Source organism: Cololabis saira, chromosome 18 (assembly GCF_033807715.1).
Source record: "Cololabis saira isolate AMF1-May2022 chromosome 18, fColSai1.1, whole genome shotgun sequence".
In the NCBI taxonomy this organism is placed as follows: Eukaryota; Metazoa; Chordata; class Actinopteri; order Beloniformes; family Belonidae; genus Cololabis; species Cololabis saira.
The window spans coordinates 27,577,642-27,603,548 of record NC_084604.1 but is presented as its reverse complement, the minus strand read 5'-3'; the positions used below and the strand labels follow the sequence as shown (position 1 = coordinate 27,603,548).

The 25,907-nt window shown below is 40.5% G+C and overlaps 1 protein-coding gene across 11 annotated transcripts in view; it reads left to right on the top strand.

Annotated features, from left to right (window-relative positions):
- map7b (microtubule-associated protein 7b) overlaps positions 1-25,903 on the top strand; it is a 30,198-nt gene extending 4,295 nt beyond the window's left edge. Inside the window, exons 1-20 of one of the 11 annotated variants that reach the window (XM_061707062.1) lie at positions 594-1,285; positions 9,270-9,440; positions 9,554-9,631; positions 10,139-10,302; positions 14,009-14,126; positions 14,520-14,621; positions 15,037-15,147; positions 16,156-16,251; positions 17,394-17,513; positions 19,055-19,203; positions 20,926-21,074; positions 21,207-21,433; positions 21,546-21,696; positions 21,786-21,957; positions 22,071-22,175; positions 22,264-22,314; positions 22,412-22,436; positions 22,524-22,620; positions 22,726-22,919; positions 24,102-25,903. In XM_061707062.1, the coding sequence (XP_061563046.1) occupies positions 1,117-1,285; positions 9,270-9,440; positions 9,554-9,631; positions 10,139-10,302; positions 14,009-14,126; positions 14,520-14,621; positions 15,037-15,147; positions 16,156-16,251; positions 17,394-17,513; positions 19,055-19,203; positions 20,926-21,074; positions 21,207-21,433; positions 21,546-21,696; positions 21,786-21,957; positions 22,071-22,175; positions 22,264-22,314; positions 22,412-22,436; positions 22,524-22,620; positions 22,726-22,919; positions 24,102-24,124 (2,472 nt within the window). In that variant the 5' untranslated portion in view covers positions 594-1,116 and the 3' untranslated portion in view covers positions 24,125-25,903. Of the gene's footprint in view, positions 1-589; positions 1,286-2,925; positions 3,235-9,269; positions 9,441-9,553; positions 9,632-10,138; positions 10,303-14,008; positions 14,127-14,519; positions 14,622-15,036; positions 15,148-16,155; positions 16,252-17,393; positions 17,514-19,030; positions 19,204-20,925; positions 21,075-21,206; positions 21,434-21,545; positions 21,697-21,785; positions 21,958-22,070; positions 22,176-22,261; positions 22,315-22,411; positions 22,437-22,523; positions 22,621-22,725; positions 22,920-24,101 lie in introns of those variants that run through there. The other 10 variants (XM_061707059.1, XM_061707060.1, XM_061707068.1 and 7 more) reach the window with 10 other exon arrangements.
- The last annotated feature ends 4 nt before the right edge of the window (positions 25,904-25,907 follow it).

Here is a 25,907-nt window from a genome sequence, read left to right as displayed (position 1 = left end):
TGCACTAATACTGTTAATACTGACATACTTTAAATATGACTTCTTTTTACTTCTAAATAGCAAACAGTACATGTATAGAAAGAATTACATTTGCATTGCAGGGGTATGACGTGTCAGATATGCAATGGCCCTTTAAGTGGCGGATGAGGGTGGAGTCTGATAACATGTGCTCTTTGAACACACCCCTTTCATTGATACAGCTCCAGTACTGCAATGTTTGAATTAGTTAATGCACAGGAGTGAATCCCTGGTAGTGTCTGTTTCTACAATCATTATGTTATAGTCAGCCTGTCCTCTGCTGTCCACACTTCCACTCTCCCGCTGTCATTAGTCCACGTGCGGCTGCTGTTGTCAGGGGAACCCCTTACTGATACCGGCTCACCTTCCACTGCTGGATTTGAACTGAATATTTTAACACCTCTGCTGCCCTCTTTTCTTCCTCTCTCTGTGTGTATACACTTTAGTGCCACTGCCTATTGGGTAGGATTCTCCTGAGAGGTTTAAATTTGCAGAATAGATCTAGCAAGGAGGAGGGGGGGAAGACGGATTGCGCTGGAGACAGCATCTCTTGAGGAGTCCGGAAGTCAAAAGAAGTGCAATACTTACAGATCTCGGCCGAGACACTCTTGTGGATTAAGTAGTCTTCTTTTCTAAGCCACACTAGAAGAGCTCATCCTCACGCTGTCTGTATGCTGGGCACTGCCATCACGGACACTATGGATGTGGCACAGTGAGCTGTTCTGTTTGACTCTTTTCCTTCTGCACAGCACTGTACTTTATCCATCGCTCATCATTTTTTGACATCCGTTTTCATTTACTTATCTACCACATCCAACCTCCTCCATCTTGTTTTGCTCTTTTTGTCATTCCCATACCCTTCTGACTCTATGTGCACCCTGATTAAAATAGCTTTCAGCATTTAGTTGTTAGCTGCCTGCATCTTTCCAAGAAGAGAGCTTTTAAGGGGTCACTCCGGCATTCACCATCCTTTGACACCCAGGACTAACCTGCATCATCTCATAAACCCCCCCACCCGCCCACCCACCCCAGCAGGGTGGGATGGGGAGGGATTGGGTGAGTTAGCCAGGGGCTCAGGGGTTAGCAACAGGACGGGCAATGCAAGATAGGAGAGGACGAAGAGAAGGAAGAGGTGGAAGTAGGTGTTCCCGAGGCAATTGGAAGCTGAGGAAGGGAGGCAGCCGTACTGCTATTCCGGCACTCTTCACCATCACTGAGGAAGAGGAGGGACAGAGGCGAAGAAATGCTTGCAAGAAGAAGAAAAGAGGTATGGGGGAAAATGAGTAAGGTGACTATAAGGGATATAGAGAAAAACATGTTTTATATACTTGGAATCAGTTGTTTGCATATTTTATTGAGGACATTATGTGGGACAGAGTTTTTTTTTTTACTGGGGCAGAATTTTTTTCAATTTCTTTTACAAGTCTCCAGAGAGAGACGTGCTGAAAACAGGTGTAGAACTGTGCAGAATTCACGCCGTGTACATTTGTTAAAACTGTGCTAATAATGAAGGATAAGTGCCTTTAGAAATTGTAATAATTAGCGTTGCAAGAGTATGTTTCATGAGTAAATGTATGTGATTGTGTCTAAACCTGTTACCAGGGTTTTGTGTGTGTACTGTTTGCTCTTGCATCTATTCCCATCAAGCACAGCTATCCTGAGAGAGGTGTCTGACAGGACTGATGATGGACAGTTTTGTTGGTGTAAGTGGAAATCAGCTGAGAAGGCAAGATTGTTTCAAGACGAGGGCAGTGGATGAGAGCGAAGGCACAGTCTGCTTCACACGTGTGTGCGGTTGATGCATTAGTGACAGTGTCAGAAATGTGCAGGGTTGCAACTTTCCCTTTTAACTGGCACTGTTTTTTTCTTATTACTCATCTTGGAAGTTGTTTCTGAGACTCACATTCACATTTAGGGTCTAAAAACTAGTGGAAGTGGAAATATCAGGGTTTGATGCTTATATTGAATGTGGTATAGAATTGCAGACTCTCTAGACGTGGGGTTTGACACTTTGTGCTAATGTTATGTCTCAGGCCACATCAGTAGTGAATTTGGTGATTATCAATGGGCAGTACACCAGATTTATAAAACACAGACAGTAACATACTGTAGGGTATAAATATTGTTTGAGTAGTTCTTGGGTTCAGGTTGTTTTGGTTCTCTTTCATATAAGTCACTCAAAGTTTGGATCAGTTTCGTGTTGTCTTCTTCAAATTTCTCTCCTTTCCTCCTTTTCTCTTCTATCCTGATCCAAAGTTTTGAATAATTCTATGGCGTTGACTAACTCGACTACATTACTAGAGCATGAAGTATTGCTTTAATAGGGGGGGGGTTATAATCTTTATAAACCATTATTGTTGTCTGATGGGACAAGTAGGTCTTGACCTTTTTTAACCAAGCTCACCGGGTTATTCCACATCTTCTGTTGTTGGAGCTGAAACTTTTTCGTGCAGTATGCCATGAATGCAGCCTGGCCTAGAAAAACACAGAAGTCATCATTCTTGCACCTTTTATCCAGGCCTGAAAGCCTCTCCTAGAGCTCTAAAGAAAGGTTCCCATCCCTGCCCCCTTTGCCTCGCTGGTGGTTGGAGGTTACAGTTTGGCTTAGCATTAGCAGCAGCTAATCCTCTCAGGCTGCAGGGGAGGAAGGAGCTGCACAGTGTGCTTGCATGTTACCCACTGGCCTGGACGGCGGAGCATTAATCGCCAACTCTGACCATTTAATCTGACTGGCAATGAATGCAGATAGATTGGGGGTGGGGAGGGTGTGTGCATGCACTCACACTCACTACGCACGCATACCCCAGAAGGGAGGGAGGGAGGGAGGGGCAGATTAAACAGTCACTTTCTCTCTCACTCTCTCTTGTATAAAGTGAGACATAGAGCAAAAGGATGGGGGCTGGAGAGTCACAGCAACCTGTCTCTCACTGCCTGAGTACAGCAGTGACACCAGCTGACCCCTCTGTTTTCCAATTCAGTTTGCCCTCACTTTGGAAACAGAGTTTTGGATGGATTTTTTTCTCTCTTTCTCTCTCTCATTTATACTTATTGCTGCATCATGGACTTTGAGCTTATCTTATTCTGTGAAGGATGTTTTCAAGAACAAGGATTGTTGATTGCATCCCTCTGATTCAGCTACTTGGAGTGGAGACTCTGGCCAGGGTCTCAGGTCCCAGCCTGTAATTGGCATCCCTGAAACTATGAACGGCAATCCAGGTAAAACATTGTATTTTGGCCCAGGGAAAAACTGAATAAACATATGTTGCAGATGGAAGAAAAGATGTAGAAAACAAGAGAAGGAGTCATGCTAAGGGGGTCTTTGTCCACATGGTAAGCACTCCAAATTTTAGATGATCTCTGATCCTATTTCTGCTGGATTAATTGATGAACCTACATATTGTAAATAGAATTCAGGATGTAGCATGAACATTATATTGGTTTTGTTGTAGATCTGATCCTGATTTCGGTGTTTCAACCCACAATATTGGAATTAAACATTTTTAAAAATCTAGATTTCAAATAAGGATTTTAACAGTCACTCTGGTGGAATCATGGCATAGTCAAATAAAAAGCTGTACACTATGTTGGTCATTAATTTCCCATACTGTGCTTTGGTACTTTTAGGTCCTCATGTTCTTTGAAGCACATTCCTGTATCTTATCTAGTGTAAAATGTGGTCTACTTTTTTTTTTTTTTTTTTTTTTTTTTTTTTTTTTTTTTTTATTATGAGCTTTAAATTCAGTTGTAATCTTGGGTGTGAACACGGCCTAACACCTCGATATTGACAAGTGTACCTGGTTGTAAAAGAACATTTATTGACAGCATACCCCCTGATGGAGCATATAAAATGGACTGCAGTGTGTTTGCAAAGACTGTTAACCAGCTGGTTCGTCCGCACAAGCAAATATACTCAGAGCTATTTGAGATCTGTTTGCTTAATGACCTCTGCTACAGATGGTTGAGACTGGGAGATGCAGGGAAAGGACAGGTCTGCACCACCAGCACATCAGATCAGTGAGAAATTGGTGGCGACTGATTCCAGCCTGTGAAAAATGTGATGTATAGTCGAAAGTTGTTAGAGAGCAGGAAGTTAAAACACTTACTGCTCTTTAATAAAAGTAAATGTAATGTCCCACGTAAACTTTGAACTTTGTGCCTGCACTTAGTCATGAGAGATGTGGATTTTATGGTTTGAGGACGCTGAAAATCACAGCAGCGGCATGAGTTTTATGAACAATGTGCTCATCGGTCAGTTCTGCTGTAGTACTTATTAGACGGCAAACCTTTTCATCTTATGCATTTTTGGGGAAATTGCTCCAGTGTGTACACATGATTATTGTGTTGTGACGGAGCGTATTTTTAATATTGTTATTACTTTGTGAACACTAAGGAGACATGTAGTTAGTTAACTGTTGAATGTAGTAATCCATGCAATGTTATTTGAGTGTTTGTGTGTGAATTGTATTTTTCACATGTGTTGGATCCATGTTTATTTTTCATCCTTTATAACACATTTTCTCGTTCCTTTTTTAAATGTATTTATATTTGAACTCTGTTTTTACTTATGTATTGTTTTTATTACTCACTCTGGCTGCAGTGCTCTGTATGTAATTACACTGATCTATCGTTGGTTATATCAGTATCTGCTCTAGCAGTATCGCGTTATTGATTAGATTATTAATGTAACAGATCACATATCTCACAGCCTTTGACACATCCCTTGGATCACATCACATCACACTCTTTGAGCCTTGACTCAGATCATTTTTCAGATTGGTAAAGTTGTAAAATAAAATGGGAGGCAGATTATATTTCGCTTTCCATTTTCAGTTAGAAGTAAAAACACAAATCAAGAAACAACATTCAACAGGACAAATGTTTGAATAATCTTTTTAAAAAAATGATGCCTTTTTAAAAGTTCAAAAGAACATCAGAGATGATACCTGCTTAAATTGAACACTTTCACAAGGAAATTATTTTACACTATTACAGCAATAGGCTAAAAAAGTGCAATAAAACAACAAAAGAGTTATGATGCCTGCTTTGCTCACCATTATGTTGACTTAAAAGAACACTTTTCTTACATTAAAGTGTACATTGAAAATAATTTAATAATCTTAAATTGATTTGAAGAAAGTTTCTCTTGCTTTTTTTCTGTTCAGTCACATAGTGTGACGATAATGATGCTTCATATGCATCACTATCTTGAACTATTACTATAAATATAACCTAAAAGGGGATTTATGCTTCTGTGTTGAACCATAAACGTATGTCAAAGTGAGAATCCCAAGTTCTCCCATATTAGTGTCTTAAAATATGCAAGAGGCTTTTTTAACACTCAGTGCCAAACATTTTACTTTGAAAAAGGTTTGTGTGGGTGCTGAAGTCATGGGGGAACTTAACACGCCCTCAGCGTCCCTATATGTGCTTCAGATTGGAGAGTGTTCCTTGGCATACCACCGATCGTCTCTTGATCTTTTCGGGCCCTAATTGGCACTAACCACTTTTCCCCAATTGACCATTTCGAGTTTACTTCTTCTGTCTTTTAAGAGGCGAGTTTCTAGCAGGGGAGGTTCTTCTTTCCTTTGTCGAGAACATTGCCAGTTTTCTCAAAAGCTCCAGTTCAAGCCGTCAGTCTGAGGAAAGTGCTCTTGCTCTTTGGCAGCAACCACTGGAGTTTTGTGCAGTGGGACACTTGACACAGGTATTAGCATGCATCAGGAGAAGTTGACTTAGTAATTTAGCATAAATAAAGCTCTTGATGCAAATGTGTGAGCATCTAACTTTTTAGTTAGTGTTTGTCTAATTAATGCTATTATTATACTAAACCAAAAGCCCCACTGAAAATGACTTGTCAAATATATTAGCTGTGGGATATAATAATTCTGCCAATGAGTTGATCTTTTATTATTAGAAAGATATTTAAGGGAGGAGTATAGTCACAGTCCTACCTTTCCTGTTATAACAATAACCAGGCTGTGGCTGTGTAAACCTGGGAATACCTGTGTACACATCTCTGCAGGTGTCCCATAGACTATGACATGTAATACCTCCTCAGCTATGATCCCATGTCTTTTTGCAGGAAGTCCTTTTGTAATCACTGTAAAACCTCTGAATGTGTTTTGGGTGGAGACAGCAGCAGCAGTTTGGATTTACAATATTCTGCAACTTGCCAGCAGCAGAGTTATGAAAAGAAATCTCATGATCGTATTAGAGTTCACTGGAGGCATTAAATATGAAACTTGTACTTTGCTCCTCTTTCTCCGTGCTGTCACTCATTACTAGAAAATTTGACACCACAGAAAGTTATCAGCTAAAGCAGAGGAGGTTTGTTATTTCAGGTAAAGTCAATTTATGTAAGTTTGTCACTTTTACCCGAGTTTGGGGGGTGACTTAGTTTAGTTCTTGTAAAGTTGTGGAAACTTGCTTCTCTTTCTCATTATCATTATATATATATATATATATATATATATATATATATATATATATATATATATAATTCTCCAGTTAGTAAAAATTTGCGCACAAGCAACACATTTTACACCACATTAACTGATGCAGCCATCAAATCCAAAATGGTTAAAAGCTGCATTCATTTGCGATTAAATTAAAGAGCAGTGTGTAGTATATATTATTTTGCTTACTTTCTATCAACTGCCAAGCTGTAGGACAGAGTCCCAAGATGCAGAAGAGAGAGCATGCACACTGTTACCCACACACGCCTTTACATCCACTTACTCAATGTTGATGCTTCACTATGACTGTTTCCTGACTCAAGTATTACACACTAGCAAGGCCAGGTATGCATGAGCTAATCACATAGTGCTTGAATCAAATTATATTTTTACAAATTAGATGTCTATAGTAATCTACAGGCATGTTGTAATTCTCTTGAAGACACTTTAGCAACACACCTTATTCAAATGACTGGAAATAACAATCTGTTTGTCAAGTCTGTCAATGGCCCAGTAATTGGTGCCAGGAGTTTTAGAGCATGCCAGCATCTAAAACATGAAGGACGGTGTGCCCTGAAGGCCAGGGTTGAGAGACACTGGTCTATAGCTTACATGTGGTGATTCACCAGGTGAATCATTCCAGGTTACACCAGACTACCAAGCACTGCAACGACACGTATATTTCCCAGACAGCAGCTCCATATGGTCTTATCAAGTAAAATGAGTGCTTGGATAAACAATGTCCGATCGCATATGCACGTAACAAATGCTATTTCCCACCTTAAACTCACAAAACCCTCTGCTAACAACAACATAAACTGTGGTCCTAATAAAGACGTATCCTAATAAGCATTCTGTTAAACTATGTCTCTCAAAGCTTGATTAACATGCCTGCAGGGAGTTGTAGAGAGAAAGTAACCTGATACAGCAACGCATAATCCCTCTTGTATATATTCATGCACATTGCTACCCTACAGCTTCTTTCTGGAAACATTTCTGGACAGTATTCTCACTGGATCCTTGCACACATAAAGCCGTTCACTCACTGCTTCATTCTTTCTACTCTTGCAGGGGAACATATATTTTTTGTTGTCCAACTCTGCAGTTAGTTGTTGTTTTTATTTATTCCTGCTCAGAGCCAGAAGATGTGTATGTGCTGTGCCAATTTTAGTTCATTAGATCTCCATACAGGCTTGGAGGTTGCTGCTTTTACAATTTTGTCTTAGATTTACTCTTGTTTGGACTCTCTTGTTTGAACTCAGTTTTTTTTGTTTTCTGTCATTGCATTCTTGAATCTGTCCACCGGCTCTGTGAGCCGGTTTCATCATTGATGTGTGACATAATGCCATAAAACGATAGGCAGTTGTCACAACAGACAACTGGGACACGGAGGTCAAGGTTAATTTGGCTGGTTTTTGTTGACAACAGGGATGGGAGACTGCAAGAGCTAAATAATGCTTCATAGAAGTAAACATATTCTTTCAAATGAAACTGATATTTTTACATGAAAACTCGCTTTTGTGCTGCTTTAAGTTTTGAATTTAGTTTTAACTGTCCTTCATCCACGAGTAATTTTACCTTACAGGTTGCACAAAAAGCTTTCTTTAGCATTTAGTACGCACTCTTCAAAACTTTAAAACACTACACTTCCCTGTGACTGTGAAACCCGGTATCACTACCAGTATTGATTGAGCAGAAATGGATCTCATGGTTTGGATCATCACAGCACCCCTGCATCATTATGGCTAAAGTTTTTAGAAAAAGAAAAGAAAAGGGAGGGAAATATACATTTATTTTTTTTAAATATTCATAAATAAATCAGGCACGAAAACGGAAAAATATTGTCTTGTGAATTTGTATACATTTACTAGGCTTTGTTCCATCAGTGGCACAGCTGGACAATGATGTTTCATATGTATTGCCATGCTTATTTGACAACCACTCTTAAAGAAATGAAAAAAATATAAGGGCATTTATGTTTTATCACCTATAAGATGATTAAGCTTCTGCAATACTTTAAACTGACGACGTATGTCAGCTGCTGTTGGGGAACAGGTGTCGTGACCTCCACTGAGGCCTGACGTGCAGATTGTCCAGAAACATAACAGTTTGCTGGTTAAATGTGGGCCGCTATCGACAGGGAAGCCAAAGTGTTCCTGCACCAGCAGCTTAAAAGATACCAAATATATTTCAGATTCCTCCTGCTCCAGATATTTGCCACTGCCGTTCATGATCTCAAAGTTCTCACAAAAAACAGCCCTACATATCAAAAATAAATAAATCAATGCATGGCTGATGACATGCCGGGGAGTGATCCGGGAAAAACACGGATCATTTGTGATCCATTACAATGTTAATAATCACTGATAAGGTCATAGCCAGTGGGACGAAAATCAGCACATTTTGATCGCTAGCCAGCTTATTTAGTCATTCATTCCTACTTTTTCCTTATTTTTATTTTTTTTAGATTTCTGCGTCCTGAGGTATCAAGTTTTGCAATTCAATTAAGTTTTAACAGGATAATGTGTACAATAAGCTCATTGTTGTTGGTTCATATACAACTTCGCTGAGTATTTTGTTCTTTGCTGGTGAATGGGCAACGCTCTAAAGTTTGCTAATGTGGGTGTGTTGATGCAAAGTTGGGAGGTAACCTTATGCAAATGCTGTAAAACGGATATCATACAATGTTGATTACAGCTGTTTTTGTGAATCCGACTCATTTATCTTTATGATTTCTTTTCCTCTCGTCTTCTCTTTTCTCAGATGTTTTAACTCGTGTATTTCTTTCATTTACAGAATCTTACTCCCTGTATAAGTCTGACGATGGCAGACTGTCTTCGGCTACCTGTCCCAGCTCCTCAGGCTCTGGCCAGACCTACACTCCCAGCGTGACTCCTGTCCCCACTCCCAGCACTAATCTTACCATCACCAGCAACAGCACTAGTAATTATGCTGCCACCAAAACGGGTATAATACTAAAACCAGTTCCTGTTTCTCCATATAACCTGCTGCTGTTTTACAACGTTTTGACCTGCTTTTAGCATCAATGCTGCTGTTGAACTGTTGTTTTTTTGCTGCAGACTCGTTGCTTTTCAACAAGATTGACGAGAGACAGAGGTTGGCCCGTGAGCGCAGGGAGGAGCGTGAGAAACAGAATGGTGAGCATTCTTTAAATTTGAGTGTTTGACGGAGAGTCAAGTGAACATTTAGATGCAAAGGGGCTTTGAATGAATCCTTCACTTTCTTGTGTGCCTTTCCCGCGACATCATGAATTAACTTGGTTTGTAGCTGTGGTGAAGTGGCCTTTTCTCCTGGTAGTTACATAAAGTCTAGGCTGAAGCTGGGCACCCTGTTACCATGGATTCCACGTTACTTAAAAGGGCAGGTCAGGATAGGTTTGAGAGAAGCTGGTGCTTTTTTATTTTTTTTTTTACACTTTGATCAATTTTTTTGTTTAACTGAAGCTAATGAGATTTAGGAAGTCAAAGCCAGTTTTTCAGTTTTGAAATGTGTTGATGTTTATAGTGTTTTACAGTAATGCTGCAGCTGATGTGCTGTGGGATTCACTTTAGGTTGACAGCTAAAGTTTAATAATGTGAGATGCAGCAGATGGGTGTATTCATTAAGTGTGTGTTTGTGTGTCATCTGCATCCAACACGCCTCAGCTTTCAAGGAGGCACAGTGGCAGGCGCGCGAGGATCGGGCCAAGCAGTATTATGAGAAACACCTGGAGGAGAGGAAGAGACGACTGGAGGAACAGCGGATAAAGGAGGAGAAGAGGCGAGTTGCTGTAGAGGAGAAACGACGACAAAAACAGGAGGAGGACCGGGTACATAGACGCACATCTTTTAGATACTTTTGCAGTTTGATGTTTACACTCTTGACAAAAAATATACAGAGATGTGTGTTGACGCAGCTGGTAATTCTACAACCCCCAATTCCAAAGAAGTTGTGACGCTGCATAAAGTGTAAATAAAGACAGAATGCAATGATATGCAAAGCTCATAAACCCATAGTGAACTCCCAGTGGAATAATAAACAACATATCACATTTTGAAACTAAGACATTTTGCCATTTCATGGAAGATGAAAATAGCTTATTTTGAATTTGATGGCAGCAACACATCTCAAAAAGTTGGATCAGGGCAATTTTGACCATTTTTTGACAGTTATTTTGACCATTATGTAGCATCCCCTTTTCTTTTAACAAATGTCTGGGAAGTGAAGAGGCCAATTGCTGGAGTTGTACGCAAGGAATGTTCTCCTTTACTTGTCTGATGCAGGATTCTCACTGCTCAACAGTCTTGGGCCTTCATTGCTGAATTTTCACTTTCATAATACCGTATTTTCCGCACTATAAGGCGCACTTAAAATCCTTAATAATTTTCAAAAATCCGTGAGTGCGTCCTATAATCTGGTGCACCTTATGTATGAATTTTTTTTGTTGTGCTTACTGACCTCAAACCAGTTTTATGTGGTAAAATCTGTCAAAATGTTTTAGTGCAACTTTGGCAAGCGACGAAGTCACTCAGCTGGATTGATTGTCAGACTATTCCCAGCTGACACGGGTTGTATTAAAGTCGGTCTTGGTTGGATACGGGTTGCAACATCAGACAACGTTAGATAACTAATTATGTAGTGCTGGCAAGCAACCATCCTCCAACATCTAGTCAATGTTACCTTACTATAATTAGACGTTAAGACAACATTAGGTTTTTACAATAAACCCAATTTTCAAATCTATATCATAATTAAATTATAATCAAATGTTGGAATACAAAGTTGTTCCAACCTCACACTAACTTTAGGTGTCTGCTATCACTATTGGTGGATTCGTGGAAGACGAATGATTTAAAATGTGGGCGTATTTTTCTGTATTAGTTAAAACTTAACAATATTCGGAGTTATTGTGAATAAGTTGAATAAAGTTCAACTTATCTGACTGTTTTGTTTCGCTTATATATGTTTTATCATGTATGAAAATAGACTCGTTCATTGATACAGCGCCTTATAATGCAGTGCCCATAATGGTCCACAAAATATGGTACACCAAATGTTTTTTATATTAATAATAATAATGAAGGTTTGGACTGCAGAAGGGTCAGTTCAGTATTCCAACTCTTATCCAGTTTTCCATTCTGCCTCAGATCGTTTGACATGAGCTTTGGCCTACAGAAGACAGCAGTGTTTCTGGATTGTGTTCACACATGGCTTCTTCTTTGCACGATAGAGCCATAAGTTGTATATACGGATTGCACGGTGAACTGTGTTCAGACACGGTGATCTCTGGAAGTGTTTCTAAGCTTATTTTAGATTATATTAGATTTACAGTAGAGAACCATGGCTGTTTAATGCAGTGCAACCTCTGGGCCTGAATATCATGGACATCCATTTTTAACTTTTGGCCTTGACCTTTAGCCTTTTCCCATGTTTACAGAGATTCCTCCTAATTCTTTGATTGTATTTATTTTTTTGATTACATTATACACTGTAGAGGGTGGAATCTCCAAAGTATATTCAATCTTACATTGATGAATGTTTTATAACATTGTTCCACATGTTTTGTCTTTGTGGCAGTTTGTTGCAGATTAGTGAATGTCTGCCCATCTTTACATCTGAGAGGTGCTGGCTCTCTGAAATGCCCCTTTCAAACCCAGTCATGTTACTGCCCTACTGCCAATTAACCTAATAATTCCAATGCTCCTCCAGTGGTTTTTGAAGTATTTTGTTTCCCCACTTTTCATAAAAATAATTTTTGGCCATAATGGTAGAAATTCCAGCATTTCGAGGTGTGTTGCTGCCATCAAATCCAAATTGAGCCAATATTTTTTATGAAATAACCAAATGTCTCCGTTTCAACATTTGATATGTTTTCAAGGTTTGAGATTTTCAAATATTTGCAATGTATTAATATTCACAGCTTTTTCTGAATTTGGGGTTGTATTATTTGCAATATTGTTGTCTTTATAATGACAAATACATTTCTGATAAGTTTAAATTACAAAGTCATGGGATTTATTTTCACTGACAGATTTTATTAAAGCCCAGGATTGTAGATGTGACGAGAAGAGCATGTAACCTTTTCCCTGAGAAAGAAAGAAAAGAAAAGGATTTTGCAACCTCATCTTTTGGTCTTTAGAAATTATGGCCTTGACATATTTTTACATCTTTGTTTTATGTATAGGAACATTCCAGAGTTAAGGCAACTCTGGTTGCAATTACTATATTGCAATGAGTGTAAACATTTGTTGGGGAGGAAAATGTAAAGTGTACATTTTTTGAGAATAGAGTATAAATGTGCAGCATAATAGTAATTCACTTTAGCCTAATCTGCTAGTAGTGTCATCAAAATAAATGGCTATTTTGAGCCTCTGACAAGTCTTAAAAACATCTACTTCAGTTGTGGACTGGATGCGGGGTATACAGGCAAACCAAGGCTATTAAAACTTTTTTTGTGTACAAAAAGTGCATAAAAATGACAATTGTGAACTTACAAAGGAAAGTTGATCATCACTAAAACATTCCTTTTACTGAAACATCTAATATCATTCCAGTTCTCTGGAAGTGGTGGACATAAACTCCTCCTCATTGTGTGCATACTGATAGGGGTATATATATCTGACATTTGGTAATCAATTGGTATAAATGGACAATTCTAACCTTGTCTCTTGATAATATTGGTATGTGAAACACCCACATCAAATCATATTGGGGTTTTAGAGGAGATGCATTCAGGGGTTGTTACTGTGACAAACTACGGTATATGATTAGCTTGTAATTATAACATGTGAATGAAGTGGTAACATCATTTCATGTCCCAAATGCTTACCCCAACTGTTTATGGCTGTGTATAATGGGAATTATACACAGCCATTTTGTTTAAAACTTTTATGGACAGAATTTCTAGTTGCAACTGGGGGGTGGGAGGGGCCTGGTTTGGTAGGCTCTTCCTTAGGAATAGGGTAAGACGTTTAGTCAGAGTAGAGTCACTGCTCCTCCACATCGAGAGGAGCCAGGCGAGATGTTTTGGACATCTGATGAAGACGCCTCCCTTAGGAGGTGCTTCTGGCATGTGCAACCAGAACGGGGCCCGAGGGAGGATCCAGGACACCCTGAGATTACTGTATATCTCTCAGATGGCCTGGGAATGCCTCGGTATTCCTCTGGACGAGCTGGAGGAAGTGGCTGGAGAGAGGGAGGCCGGGGCCTCTCTGCTTAGGTTGCCGCCTCGTGACCCGACTTTGGATAAGCAGAAGTTAATGAATAGATGGAAATTAGGAAAGGTAAACTTCCAGTGAACCTCAGTATTTTTTACTCTGACACATTTGCATTCTTTAGAGGAATTTGAGATATAAAAGGTGGGTTTGATATTGTTTTGAATATTTATTATGGCAATTTATGCTTTCCTTGTCTGCTTACAATGCTCTTACAGAATAGTCCTTTCAGGGAGAAAATTATGACCCCAGTCATTTGCATAGCAGGTGGTTGCTTTATATCACTGATGATTTTTCTCATTGTTGTCATACTCTCTAAAGGCACGTCATGAGGCAGTGATCCGTCGCACACTGGAGAGGAGCCAGAAAACCAAACAGAAGCCCAACCGCTGGTCTTGGGGAGGAGCACTGCACACAAACACTCCCAGCATAGCAAGCGGTACGTGAACCATTTCACACCTACAAAATACCTAAATACTCAAAAACTAGACAGGCCAATAAATTAAAAAATACTGCTATTTCTACAGTTCCCCACTTTTCTTCCTGTGTTAATGCTTTGGAGTTTAAATTCTTTTAATGTGTCCTTTGCCTGATATGTCTCCCTGTATCTCTTGTGTAAATATGCCCGCCTCTCTGTCTGTATTGTTCAGCCATGTTTATATTTGAACTTTTCAGATCCGCTGTTCTTTGTTGTTACAGCCTACTCACTTGTTCTCTACCTTTCCCTCTCTTTCTCTCTCTCAAACTCACTCCGACTGTGGCTCACTTCCTCCCTCTACCTGCTCTCTGCTCTTTGTTTCACTGTCTTTCTTCTCTTACCCTCCTGGTCCAGGTTGCGTTGAGTCGGCTTTCCTCTATCCACTCGACCTTGCGGGACTGGAGCACATGCAGAGTGCTTTCAGTCTCTACCGCAGACACGGCACAACCTCCCAATGTGAATATTATAGCACTGTGTCAGTTAGCTGGCTGGCGTTAGAACGCTAGCACTAGCTCTGTCCCTGTCCAGCGTCGTCTTGCAGTAGCGCACTCATTAGTGTCCATGTAGGCCAATGTGAGTGATGTGGTTAGTATTTATTGTTTTTAACTTTTGTACCAGTCCCAAGTGTCACCCGAAGTCGCATCCCAAGGCACAGTCACTCCTAACTTTCCAATTTAGTTGACGTAAGATCCATTTAGCACTAATTCATTTCAAACTTGGTTTTTAAGTAGATTCTTAGTAGTTTAACCTGAATTAGTCTGAATGAAGAGTGCTGGCTCCAGCTCTCTTTCTTCAAACCATGTTATTGCTTCAGGCACTCCCACTATGTAGACCGCTGATTTTATTTTTTGTCTTGTGTCTTTGTTCCTAGATGTTGACAGAAGGTCAGTGTCCACTATGAACTTATCCAAACATACAGATCCCATCATTACCAAGCGCCTCTCCTCCTCGTCTGCCACACTCCTGCACTCACCTGACCGAGGTAAAGACAACCAACAGTGCAAACACAAATTACAAGATTTATCTCCTTGTCTGCCCTTTGAATGCATCTTACACTGTTTTTAATCATTGTAAATTAGCATTTGTTAAATGTCCTTTGCTGTTATGTGATCTTGACATGATCTAAAGAAAAATGTAATCTCAAGGTTGAGTGGGAGATGTTGGAAAAACCAATAAGATTCAGCAACATTTTGAAAATGCACAATTTAAAAAGTACAAACCCTTTGCTTCAGACTTTCCTCTAAAGCCATACCTCCAAAGTATGTGAACATGTAATGCCTGTTCGTTGAAGAAAAATGAGTTTGACAGAGAGGCCAACGATCTGGTCTGGGTTTTTCGAGCCCTGTTGCTTTGAAGGGTGACTGCTACTCTTTGTTGTGAACTGACAGCATTTAAATAATTGCTTGCTGCTTGTGTGTGATGATAATTTGGGGTAATATAGGAAAAAAATTACTTAAAATAAGATCTCGTACCCAAACTTTTTAAAGAAACTCTTTCCCTCCTGAGATTTAGATGGAACAGTCGTTCTCTTTATCCTGACGATAATTATGAAACTGCATGCAGCAGATTGTTCCATTAGCTTAGAGTAATGGAAATGTGGCAACAGCAAATCTGGATGTTTTTTCAAGGATTAAAATAAAAAAAACCTCCCACACAAATATGAGTTGTGATTTAGTACGTGTCCCATCACCTCTTTAAGCTAGCCAAGCAGCAGACCCAATAGTCCAAAACTATAACTCTATCTTTTTACATGAAGGAAGTCGGCGTTACTTAAAGTATCTTAACAGAACTACTCAGACTTTTTCCTTACTTTCTCTTAGATGAACTACCACACTGTTGACTGTACAATCATATGTAGTGAAGAAATATGAGAGTGAAATTGACCCCCTCATCCGTCTCAGTTGAGCAGTTGAGCAAAAAGAAAAAAATTTTATGTTGTCAAGTCAGCTGTTAGATCATGTGTTCTTTGATGTTTATATGTTGCCGACAGGCTTACGGATGAGAACAGCCTCCTCTCCTGCCATAAGCAAAGCTCATTCGAAACCCCGCCTACATCAGGGGAAGACCCCACAGCAAAAAAACACAGGTGTCGTCAGCGAGACCTTTGGTCTCTGGTCTTATACTGATAACACAACTGTGCTCGGCAGAAATGGGCTGGAAACTGTAGAGGAATACCAAAAGGAAACTACTGTTACCACCGTTTTTCTCATATGTTTTCTCTTTATAAATCTACGATGGTGCTTTGGCCTACATTGAACAAAAAAAAAGTAACGATAAAACAAAAGAACGGGTTTTTCCCCATTGATTATATGTGCACAATTGTTTGCACTTCTGTGTCTGTCTGGATTGAGATTTTTTTCTCTCTCCCTCCAGCGTGACCCCTTTCTCTAATCCTCTGTAGGATAATCTTGTTTTTGTGAAAGCATTGTGTGTTTATATTCTCGCTGGAAAATTTGACACCCACATTTCAAATAATCTGACATATTTATTGGTTTATACTTCAAATGCCAGTATGTGTCTTATTATTTTCCTGCCAAAACTAACTGCATATTGAAGATTCTACAATAAGAAACATCACAATTGAATTGAGTAAAAACCCAGTCCATGAATTGTTTGCACAGTTTTCAGCCCAGTTTTATTTTTTTCCTGCATCCTGAAATCTGCAACCTCACAGCTGCATGTTTTCTTTCTGGTGTACCATACCTCCAAAGAGTCTGGTTGTTCAAATAGAGAAATAGATTTTGAAGAATATTAATAATTTTGTTTTGTTCCTGCTGAGCTACCAGGGAATTGTGCCCAAGTGTTGAACTTGCTTGCATAAAAACTTGGCACTAAGTGAAATATTTGCAAGCAAAATTCATACATTGCTTTACAAAATCATAATTGAAAGTTGGCTGTTTTCCTGAGACGCAGGTGCAGGCAGACCTTTTTGCTGCATGCCTGTTTAAATGCTTTTCTCTCTGCATGCTGCGTTTTGTTTGCGCTTCAGTGTTTCTGTCTTCTGATCATTAACAAACTGGTGCATGCTGGTGAGGTGTGCATGGCCTAACTTCAACTTATCTGTCACCTGAAATGCTGTGCAGTTTAGGAGATCACACGTTCAGTAACTATGCATAACTTTTAATGTGCTTAAGCTGATTGTTTGGTCTAATTAGCTGACAGTTAATAGATTTAACTGTTATCAAACCAATTATAACGTACGGTGTTGTGTACTGTATGTGCGTGTAGGGCTCCGCCGCCTACCGTTGACCCCATGGGAGAGCAATATGGTGAACCGTCTGCAGCAGCCTACACACGCCTACCTGGCACGCAGCTGCAGCGCCGTTAGTCTGTCTGGAGATCAAACGGGTAACGCACGCACGCACGCGCACACACACACACGCACCCTTATTCCGTCACGAGTGGCTACACCGACTGAGACATGTTTATGCAAACATGATTGTTTCTTGTGTTGAAAGTTTTTTTTATTTATATATATATCTTTTTTTTAATTTTAGTCTCTTTACCAGAGTAATTTTGTATGTTAATCAGATTTGGTTGCACTTAAAGCATTAAATTGTCTGACATGTCCTTTAATAGTCCGTATCAGACACACACACGCACACACACACACACACACACACACACACACACACACACACACACACACACACACACGTTGGTCTAAACAAATAAGCTCTTCAGGAAGTGTTTAACTACTGGTGCCACGCCCCCACACTGTCTGTTGTGGCTGTGGCAGCAGTAGTTTTGGAAGAATTGTCTTATTTATTTATGTTATGACATTTGTAATATTTTGCATTATTTTGTTTTTAACCCACTGGAACAAAGTACAAAATATTGTTTCCATTATTTATTTGAATATATTTTTCCAAATGTTTTTGAGGAGAACCACACTCTTTTATACTCGCATAATCAAAAATAATCACATTTTCTGTGCTTTGCGCCTATGACCACTTTCTCTTTGTAGTGATGGGTCTGATGTGATGATTAGTGTCTCTTAAATTAATAATACATTTTAAAGTAGAGCTGGGTGCTACACTGATATTTTAAGATACTGTATAATGATAAAGTTATTATAATACCGGTTTGAAATTAATGCACTTAATGTTGCTCTAATATGATGACACATTAGAGGCATTTGAGGAAATATAGCTTTTTTTTTAATGGACGGGAGAATGTCTAGATAAAAGGTCTGAAATTTTGACTTGATTAATTCAGCATTTCAGAGTTTTTAAAGTCAGAAATGTAACAATCAACATTTCTGTTGGATCAGATATGTGTCTGTTTTTAGGATTGGTTATTTCTTTTTAATTTTTTTTTTACATTGCCCACTGAACCCTGTTCATCTGAAGTATCACCCAGCTCTGTTTTAAAGGTCTCCACCACTGGGGCATGTTGCATGAGATAGTGGTGTTCCAAATAATCTATATGTTTTCATGTTGCATTGAGGTTTGAAATGCACCCTTTAAACCAAAGCTTGTTTATCCTCATACCTGATCATTCAAGTCAACTCATATCTTCTCTGTAACAAATTACATGGAGCTACTTACTGCTCCGTGCCCCAGTGATGGTTACAGCACATTTGCAGCTATAATTACAATCAATACTAACACTTTCTTTCTCCTTTCCTACCAATCATTTCTTTCACTCCTCCGCTCACCCTCCCAAACCCTTTGCTTCTCCTAATCATTCATCTGGATTTCCTCTCATTCCCTTCTCTCCTTCCTGATCTTTTTGCTTTTCACTCCTTTTTTTTAAAAATCTTTTTAACCAAATCCTCATCGATGTCCCACAAATATCCACACTTCTCCGAACCATAACTTCCTTCAAAACACCCTGAACCCCCGCCTCATACATCACTGTAGCGCTGCCTGTGTGTCCTCGATCAGTTTCCTGCCACCCTATGGGCTCCGTGTCCTTCAAGACCCTGCAGGCCCAGCCGCTCCCTCACTGTCGCAGCCATGACAGGAGCCTGAGCAGGGAGATGGTTTCCTCGTCCTCCACCACCCCACGGAGGAGAACCACAGGAACAACACAAGTATGGGACGTTATCAGTGCATATTGGCCGGTTTGACGTTGTTTGAAATGCAAACTATGAAAATGTCTTTCAGTCCATTTAATTTATTTTACTGCAGGGTCTGAATAACTAAGAGAAAGAAATGATATATTTGACACTGTTACTGTTTTGTAACAGTCATTTCTTGGTCCATATCTGGTCAGAGAAAAGTATGATCCAGACAGATGTCTCCTCTTGTAACCATTTTAATGCGGACATCAGATCAGTCAGAAATGTATCTGTCACCACACGTACAGTAGCACCCCCAGTCCATCTGTTTGCTGCTGTCACAGCTTATGCCATTAAGGTTTTAGAGGGACGGGATCGTCTATGCAGGACTTCCCACAGGCATGCTGACTGTACGCACAGCTCATCGACACGTAATCCTGAGTCTCTCAAGAATACCACTAGTTTACCAATTACGCTACTAATGTCAACTCACCCCCGATCATGTGAAAATCCAATTTAAGTTGGTTTTCATAAATTAGATTTTTAATATGTTGAGGCCCCTCCTCTCATGCTCGTTTCGTGGTTTGGTGCCAGAGGTCATGCAAGGCCAGTAGAAAGCTGTCTGAGCCTAATCCTGTTAATGGTCATCTTTAACCGTCACTGTCAGTGGGGCACCTGGCTCTGCACACCCATAGTACCATCAGACTACTTTGGCCTAAGCCTAATTTCGATCTCTTGCTCTAACCATTCTTAGTACGGTACTGCATTATGACACAATGCAAATTAAGTGCGTCACGTAGCTTCCAGCCTGAGAGTGATGCACTTTTTTTTTTTTTTTGATTAACATGAAGAAAAAGTAGAAGGTTTGACTTCTCAAATGTATATTTAATGGAGTAAGCATCAAGCGAACTGGAGGGGTAGCAGTTAGTTACCGTAGTTAGTTTTATTTTGGTCCATTAGTCAATCAAAACATGCACCACAGTAAAGCTGGATATATAAATAAATGAACCAAAAAAGGTGTAGACTGAAGCCGTAGCTTATATAATGCCTACCCTTTTTTACAATACATCACAACAAATCAAAATAAATAGTATTACAGAGATCAATTACAACAAAAGCATGTGATATAGAGGATTTACAGGAGAAGCTGCTCTTGGTCATAGTTTATATTTATCAATTGCCCTAAGTTTAAACATTTTTTTGAATTTGCGGATAGAACTACACATTTTTAGCTCATCACAGAGACTATTCCACAAGTTTACCCCTTTAACAGAAACACATCTACTTCTTCTAAAGTTTGTCCTTACCTTTTATTTCTTTTAAACATACAAGTTCCCCTGAGTTCATACCGACTTTCTCTGGGTGAAAACATTTCCTGAATGCAGTAAGGAAGTAGGTTGTTGTGTGCCTTATACATTATAAGAGAAGTCCTTAGCTCAACTAGATCTACAAATTTTAAGGTATTTAGTTTAATGAAGAGTGGGTTCGTTGGGTTGCAGTATTTTGAATTATTTACAATTCTTATGGCTCTCTTTTGTAATTTAATTATTGGATCAATGTTTGTTATGTAAGTATTTCCCCATACCTCCACACAGTAAGTAATGTATGGAACAATGAGTGAACAGTACAGTGGGCAATTGGGTTGTAGCTAGGGTGTTGTTTGAGAGGGATGTTTTTATGACATAACACTGTTGTCCTAGATGTCTCCCAAGTCATGCAGTTTTAATCCTACATGCCACCTTGTTGTTCCACCAGCAAAAGCGGCCGAAGGACCGTGACAGTGTCAGGAAATCATGGAGCAACCTGTCTCTCCCCCTGGCTCCCATTCTGACTTTACCCCCCAGCAAACGCACCACTTCTCCAGGCAAGAAGACCAGCAAAACTACAGCTCCCTCTCCTGGCAGGTGGGGTGTTTGCGTGTGTTAGTCTGCAAAATGAGCTGTTTGAACAAAACTTTGCAACGAAAGGATAAATTATTTCAAAGAGGAGTTTGTTGCTATTATGGGATGAGCAATACTCCTTTCCTTTGCATACAGACCTCCTCAGAAGTCAGCAGGACGACCTCCGACCCCCAAGTTGCTCAAGTCTCCAGCAGCGGAGGACCCTGGAAACCTGCGTCCTGTCAAAATCCCCCCCGAGAGTTCTAACCACCCAACACCAACCAGATCTCAGGAGCAGGAGGATGACCAGGTCCTCAGCCCTTCACAGCCTCGACCTCAGCCCTTGGGTCAGAACAGGACCCTGACTGAACCCACACCAACTGGTCAGTCAGGACTAGTAGAAGCCGAATCAAGCCAATTTGATTTTTTTTTTTTTTTTTTTGTATTTTGTTTTTTTTAGCTAAAGTTGATCAACATTCCTCTTATGCCTTTTAGAGAGTGTTGGCTCTCCTCCAACCACCAAGACTTCAGCTGGTACCACAGATCCGGAGGAGGCGAGTCGTATCCTGGCTGAGAACAGACGACTGGCCCGAGAGCAGCGAGAGAGGGACGAAGAGAAGCGAAGGCAGCAAGAGGAGCAGGCGAGGTAGACTGGCTGTGTGAGGAAATGTTTGGTGCTGAATATATTTGTTTTTACACATTTGATTGATGTATGTGTCTAAACACCACCTGCAGATTAGCGAAGGAAGAGATGGCTCGCCGTAAGGCAGAGGAGAGAGCAAAGAGAGAGGAGGAAGCTCGGCGCCAGGCAGAGGAGAAGGGAAGGAAAGAGGAGGAGGAGAAACAGGCAGAAGAAGAAGAGAAGCTTCAGAAAGAGAGAGAGGAAGCAGAGAGACTCCAGAAACAGGTGGAGAATAATTCACTGAACTTGTTTTTTTTTTGTTTTTTTTTTGTTTCTGTTTCTTTTACCGATGCTTAAGAAGTTTTATGACTACCCCACTGTTTTTATTTATGTATTAGAAAGAGGAGGAAGAGACTCGACAGAGAGAGGAGGCCGAGCGTCTGAGGCAGGAGAGAGAGAAGCACTTCCAGAAGGAGGAGGCTGAGCGCCTGGAGAGAAAAAAGGTGACTCCAACTCAAACATGCTATCAAGATTTTTCATCATGTTGGTTTATTTATTCATGGGTTTTTTTTGTTTTGTTTTTAATGCCAGCGTCTTGAGGAAATCATGAAGAGAACAAGACGCTCAGACCCAACAGAAAAGGTGAAGGCCTCAGTTGAAATGCAGACAGGACAAAAGTTGAACAATTTTCCATCTTTTTTTTTTAATAAACTTTCATTTTCATTTTTCTCATCTGCAGAAGGTCAGGAATGGAGACGATACAGGTAACCAGATAAACTTTGAACACGTCTTCTCCTCTAATGTTCCCATGATGTTGTCCCTGCTGACCACATTGGTTTGTCCGTCATCAGTGACCCCCACCTCCCCTGCTGCATCCACGGTGTCCCCGAGGCACAATAACAGCAACACCGACACCACCAGCACAGCACCCGGCAAACCTGCACAGAGGTAAAGCTGAACATCATGCTAATGGCAATACATTTCACCTCCCCTTGTGTTTTTTCTCCGGGACATAAAAATTAATGATTTCAAATCAATCCGATGTTATTACAGTGAGAACGGGGAGTTTGAAGAGGAGATCGTACTACCTTCACATTCCAGGTTGTCTCCTCCTGAAGGGGAGGAGAAGCAGCAGCAGCAGCAGCAGCAGCAGCAGGAGGAGAGAGTTCCTGTCATAGCCTTCACTGAGAATGGCCTCCAGAAGCCTCTGAGTGGAGTAGAAGATGTATCCATCCAGCAGGGACCAGGTGAATGAGCATTACTAGTTCCTGTGTCTTTCAGCCTTTTACTTTCTTCTTCCTCAGGTATATCTCTTGAATCAACCTGATCAGCTCTTGGATACCTGATACACTTCTGACCACCTGGGGGGAAATCATTAATCCCTAATCCTGTTATTCATGCTGAGACACACTTTTTCTCTATTCAAAAGTAATAATATGAAGGTAAAGTCAAATATATTTGAGGCACAACACCCTCAAAGACATTAGAATTTATCAGGCAAGTTCAGAAAGAGAAGTCCTGCCTCAGGTGGAGGAGTTCAAGTATCTTGGGATCTTGTTCACGAGTGAGGGAACGATGGAGCGGGAGATTGACAGACGGATCGGTGCAGCGTCCGCAGTTATGCGGTCGATGTACCGGACCGTCGTGGTGAAGAAGGAGCTGAGTCGAAAGGCGAAGCTCTTGATTTACCCGGTCAATCTACGCACCTACCCTCACCTATGGTCATGAACTTTGGGTAGTGACCGAAAGGACAAGATCGCGGATACAAGCGGCCGAGATGAGTTTCCTCCGCAGGGTGGCTGGACGCTCCCTTAGAGATAGGGTGAGGAGTTCGGTCACCCGGGAGGAGCTCGGAGTCGAGCCGCTGCTCCTTCACATTGAGAGTGAGTCAGCTGAGGTGGTTTGGGCATCTGTATCGGATGCCTCCTGGACGCCTCCCTAGGGAGGTGTTCCAGGCATGTCCCACCGGGAGGAGACCCCGGGGAAGACCCAGGACACGCTGGAGAGACTATGTCTCTCGGCTGGCCTGGGAACGCCTCGGACTCCTCCCGGAAGAGCTGGAGGAAGTGTCTGGGGTGAGGGAAGTCTGGGCATCTCTGCTGAGGCTGCTGCCCCCGCGACCCGGGAACGGATAAGCGGAAGAAGATGAGTGAGATGAGTGAAGTTCAGAAAGAAAATTTGATGTGAAAACACCAGCGACGGTGTTAAAGTTGTTCATGAAGTGTTCTTCAAGCTCCTTTTTACTGCTTAACATTTTCTCTAAAATAAGCAAAAACATCCCAACATGAGCAAACTACACACAAACCAAATGTAAATGATATTATCAGACTTTTATCACCCTGTAATTACGTTTCTCTTTCAATTCTTTCACCCTCATCATCATCATCATCATCATCATCATCATCATCATCATCATTCTTTGCTACAAGCACGCACCTCCCTGCAAACATAACACATACAGGACTGATGTTGGTTCCTTCTTACCTCCAGATGTGGCCTGATGTTGTGTTGGGGCATGATGAATCCACACCCGCAGACTGGAAGAGAGGTCCGAGGAGCGTGGAGAAGCATGGGGCTGTTGGACTGGATCAAAGGAAGGATTCGCAGCACCAGATTCACACTTTGACACTCCCTTCCACGGTAGACGAGCACCACAGCCATTCCCCAAAGACGGCATCTCCAAAGATCTCCATAAAGCATCTCCGACAGAAGTATCTTTTTCCTCAGCAAACTCTCTGGGACAGAGCTCCTCTGTCTGTGACCATGACGATACTTGGTCAGACCGTTTGTTTTGTGAGCAGCCTCAGTTTTCCTTGATTCTGAATTAGATGCCCTGAAACGGGGTATTGAACTCTTATTCAACCTTTTGCTAATTGATTGAAAAACTAATAATGTAAACAGATCGCCTGTTAAGCCTCCAGCCAAGATACTGGAAGAGTTTTGTTGCTGTAGACATCATTTGATCATATTTTGACAGTTGGTTATGCGACTTTAACTGGAACATATACAACAGGCTCTAAATGAAAGGGTTTCATTGTTGTTTACTTTTTTAATGAAACCTCATAATTCTCATGCTTCAACGTTTAGGTTGAAAAGTTACAGAACATATGAGATGAATGAGTCTGTTCATGAAGATGTCTCAAGACTTACTTGAAGGTGTGATGTCATATCTATGTTCTGCTTCGTCTAGTGTTTAAAACTGTCATTTGATTTGGCGGGGGTGATTGAGAATCACAAACTGTATGGTTTAATAATGACAATTTGAAACTACTGGTCTCTCAGGCAACTGGGAAGTAGGGTGTATACTTCTGATTTTTGTTTAGTTCTATTTAATTGCTGTACAGAAAAAAAAAAGCGATTCTCTATGTTGTCCTTATACTGTCTTAAGTTTTTGTTCAAATTTAGAAATGGAAACTATTTCTACTTTGGCTTCAAGCCCTTTCCTTTCATTTAATTCTTTGAGTTAAACCCTGTCATACTAACTCAGACACTGAGCAGTGCAGGTGACCTTTGCTTTGGCCAAGCCAGTACAAGGAAGAGGATTTGAATAATTCACTGATGTTGAAATAATTTGATCTTTTGATGACGAAATGCTGCTAATCCTAATGTTCCTTTGCCTTACTTCTCTGCAGGAGTGAGGTGATTGTTTTTGTTTTTTTTTTGTCTACACTGACGTGAATACATGCATTTCTGGCTTGAGATGTGACTGTCTTACCATCTCCCCAAAAGGTCCCGAGGCTGTCGTTCAATACGAGTATGAAAGGCTGATTAAACGTTAAATCACCACAACAGAGCAATAATCACAAACTGTTAATTCCTCATACGGATTCAATATGAAAAGGTAAAGAGATGCAATAAAACATTAGCACTTGGCCGTTCTGCTTGAGTGATGTTCACTCAGTGCCCAGTAATGCTGCCCTCTGACTTGTGCACTTCACTTTCCTTGGTTCTTATCTTGCAGTAGTACCACCAAAATGAAGTAAATTATCTTAAGTGCTGCAGGTTTGTGCGAATAGTAGACAGCATGCTGTTAAATAAATTGATTGTAAAAGTTATGCAAAGTGGACGTTTTAAGGCTGCACAGCTTTGAAAACTGAAAAGCCCATTGCTTCAGATGACTGTGTGGCTGCGAGTTCTTGAAGTATTGTGCAACCGAAATGTCTGTACCGATGTTGCAGCTATGTTATTTGGCAAGTAAATAAATTTTTGGGGATTAATTAACACATGGAAACATT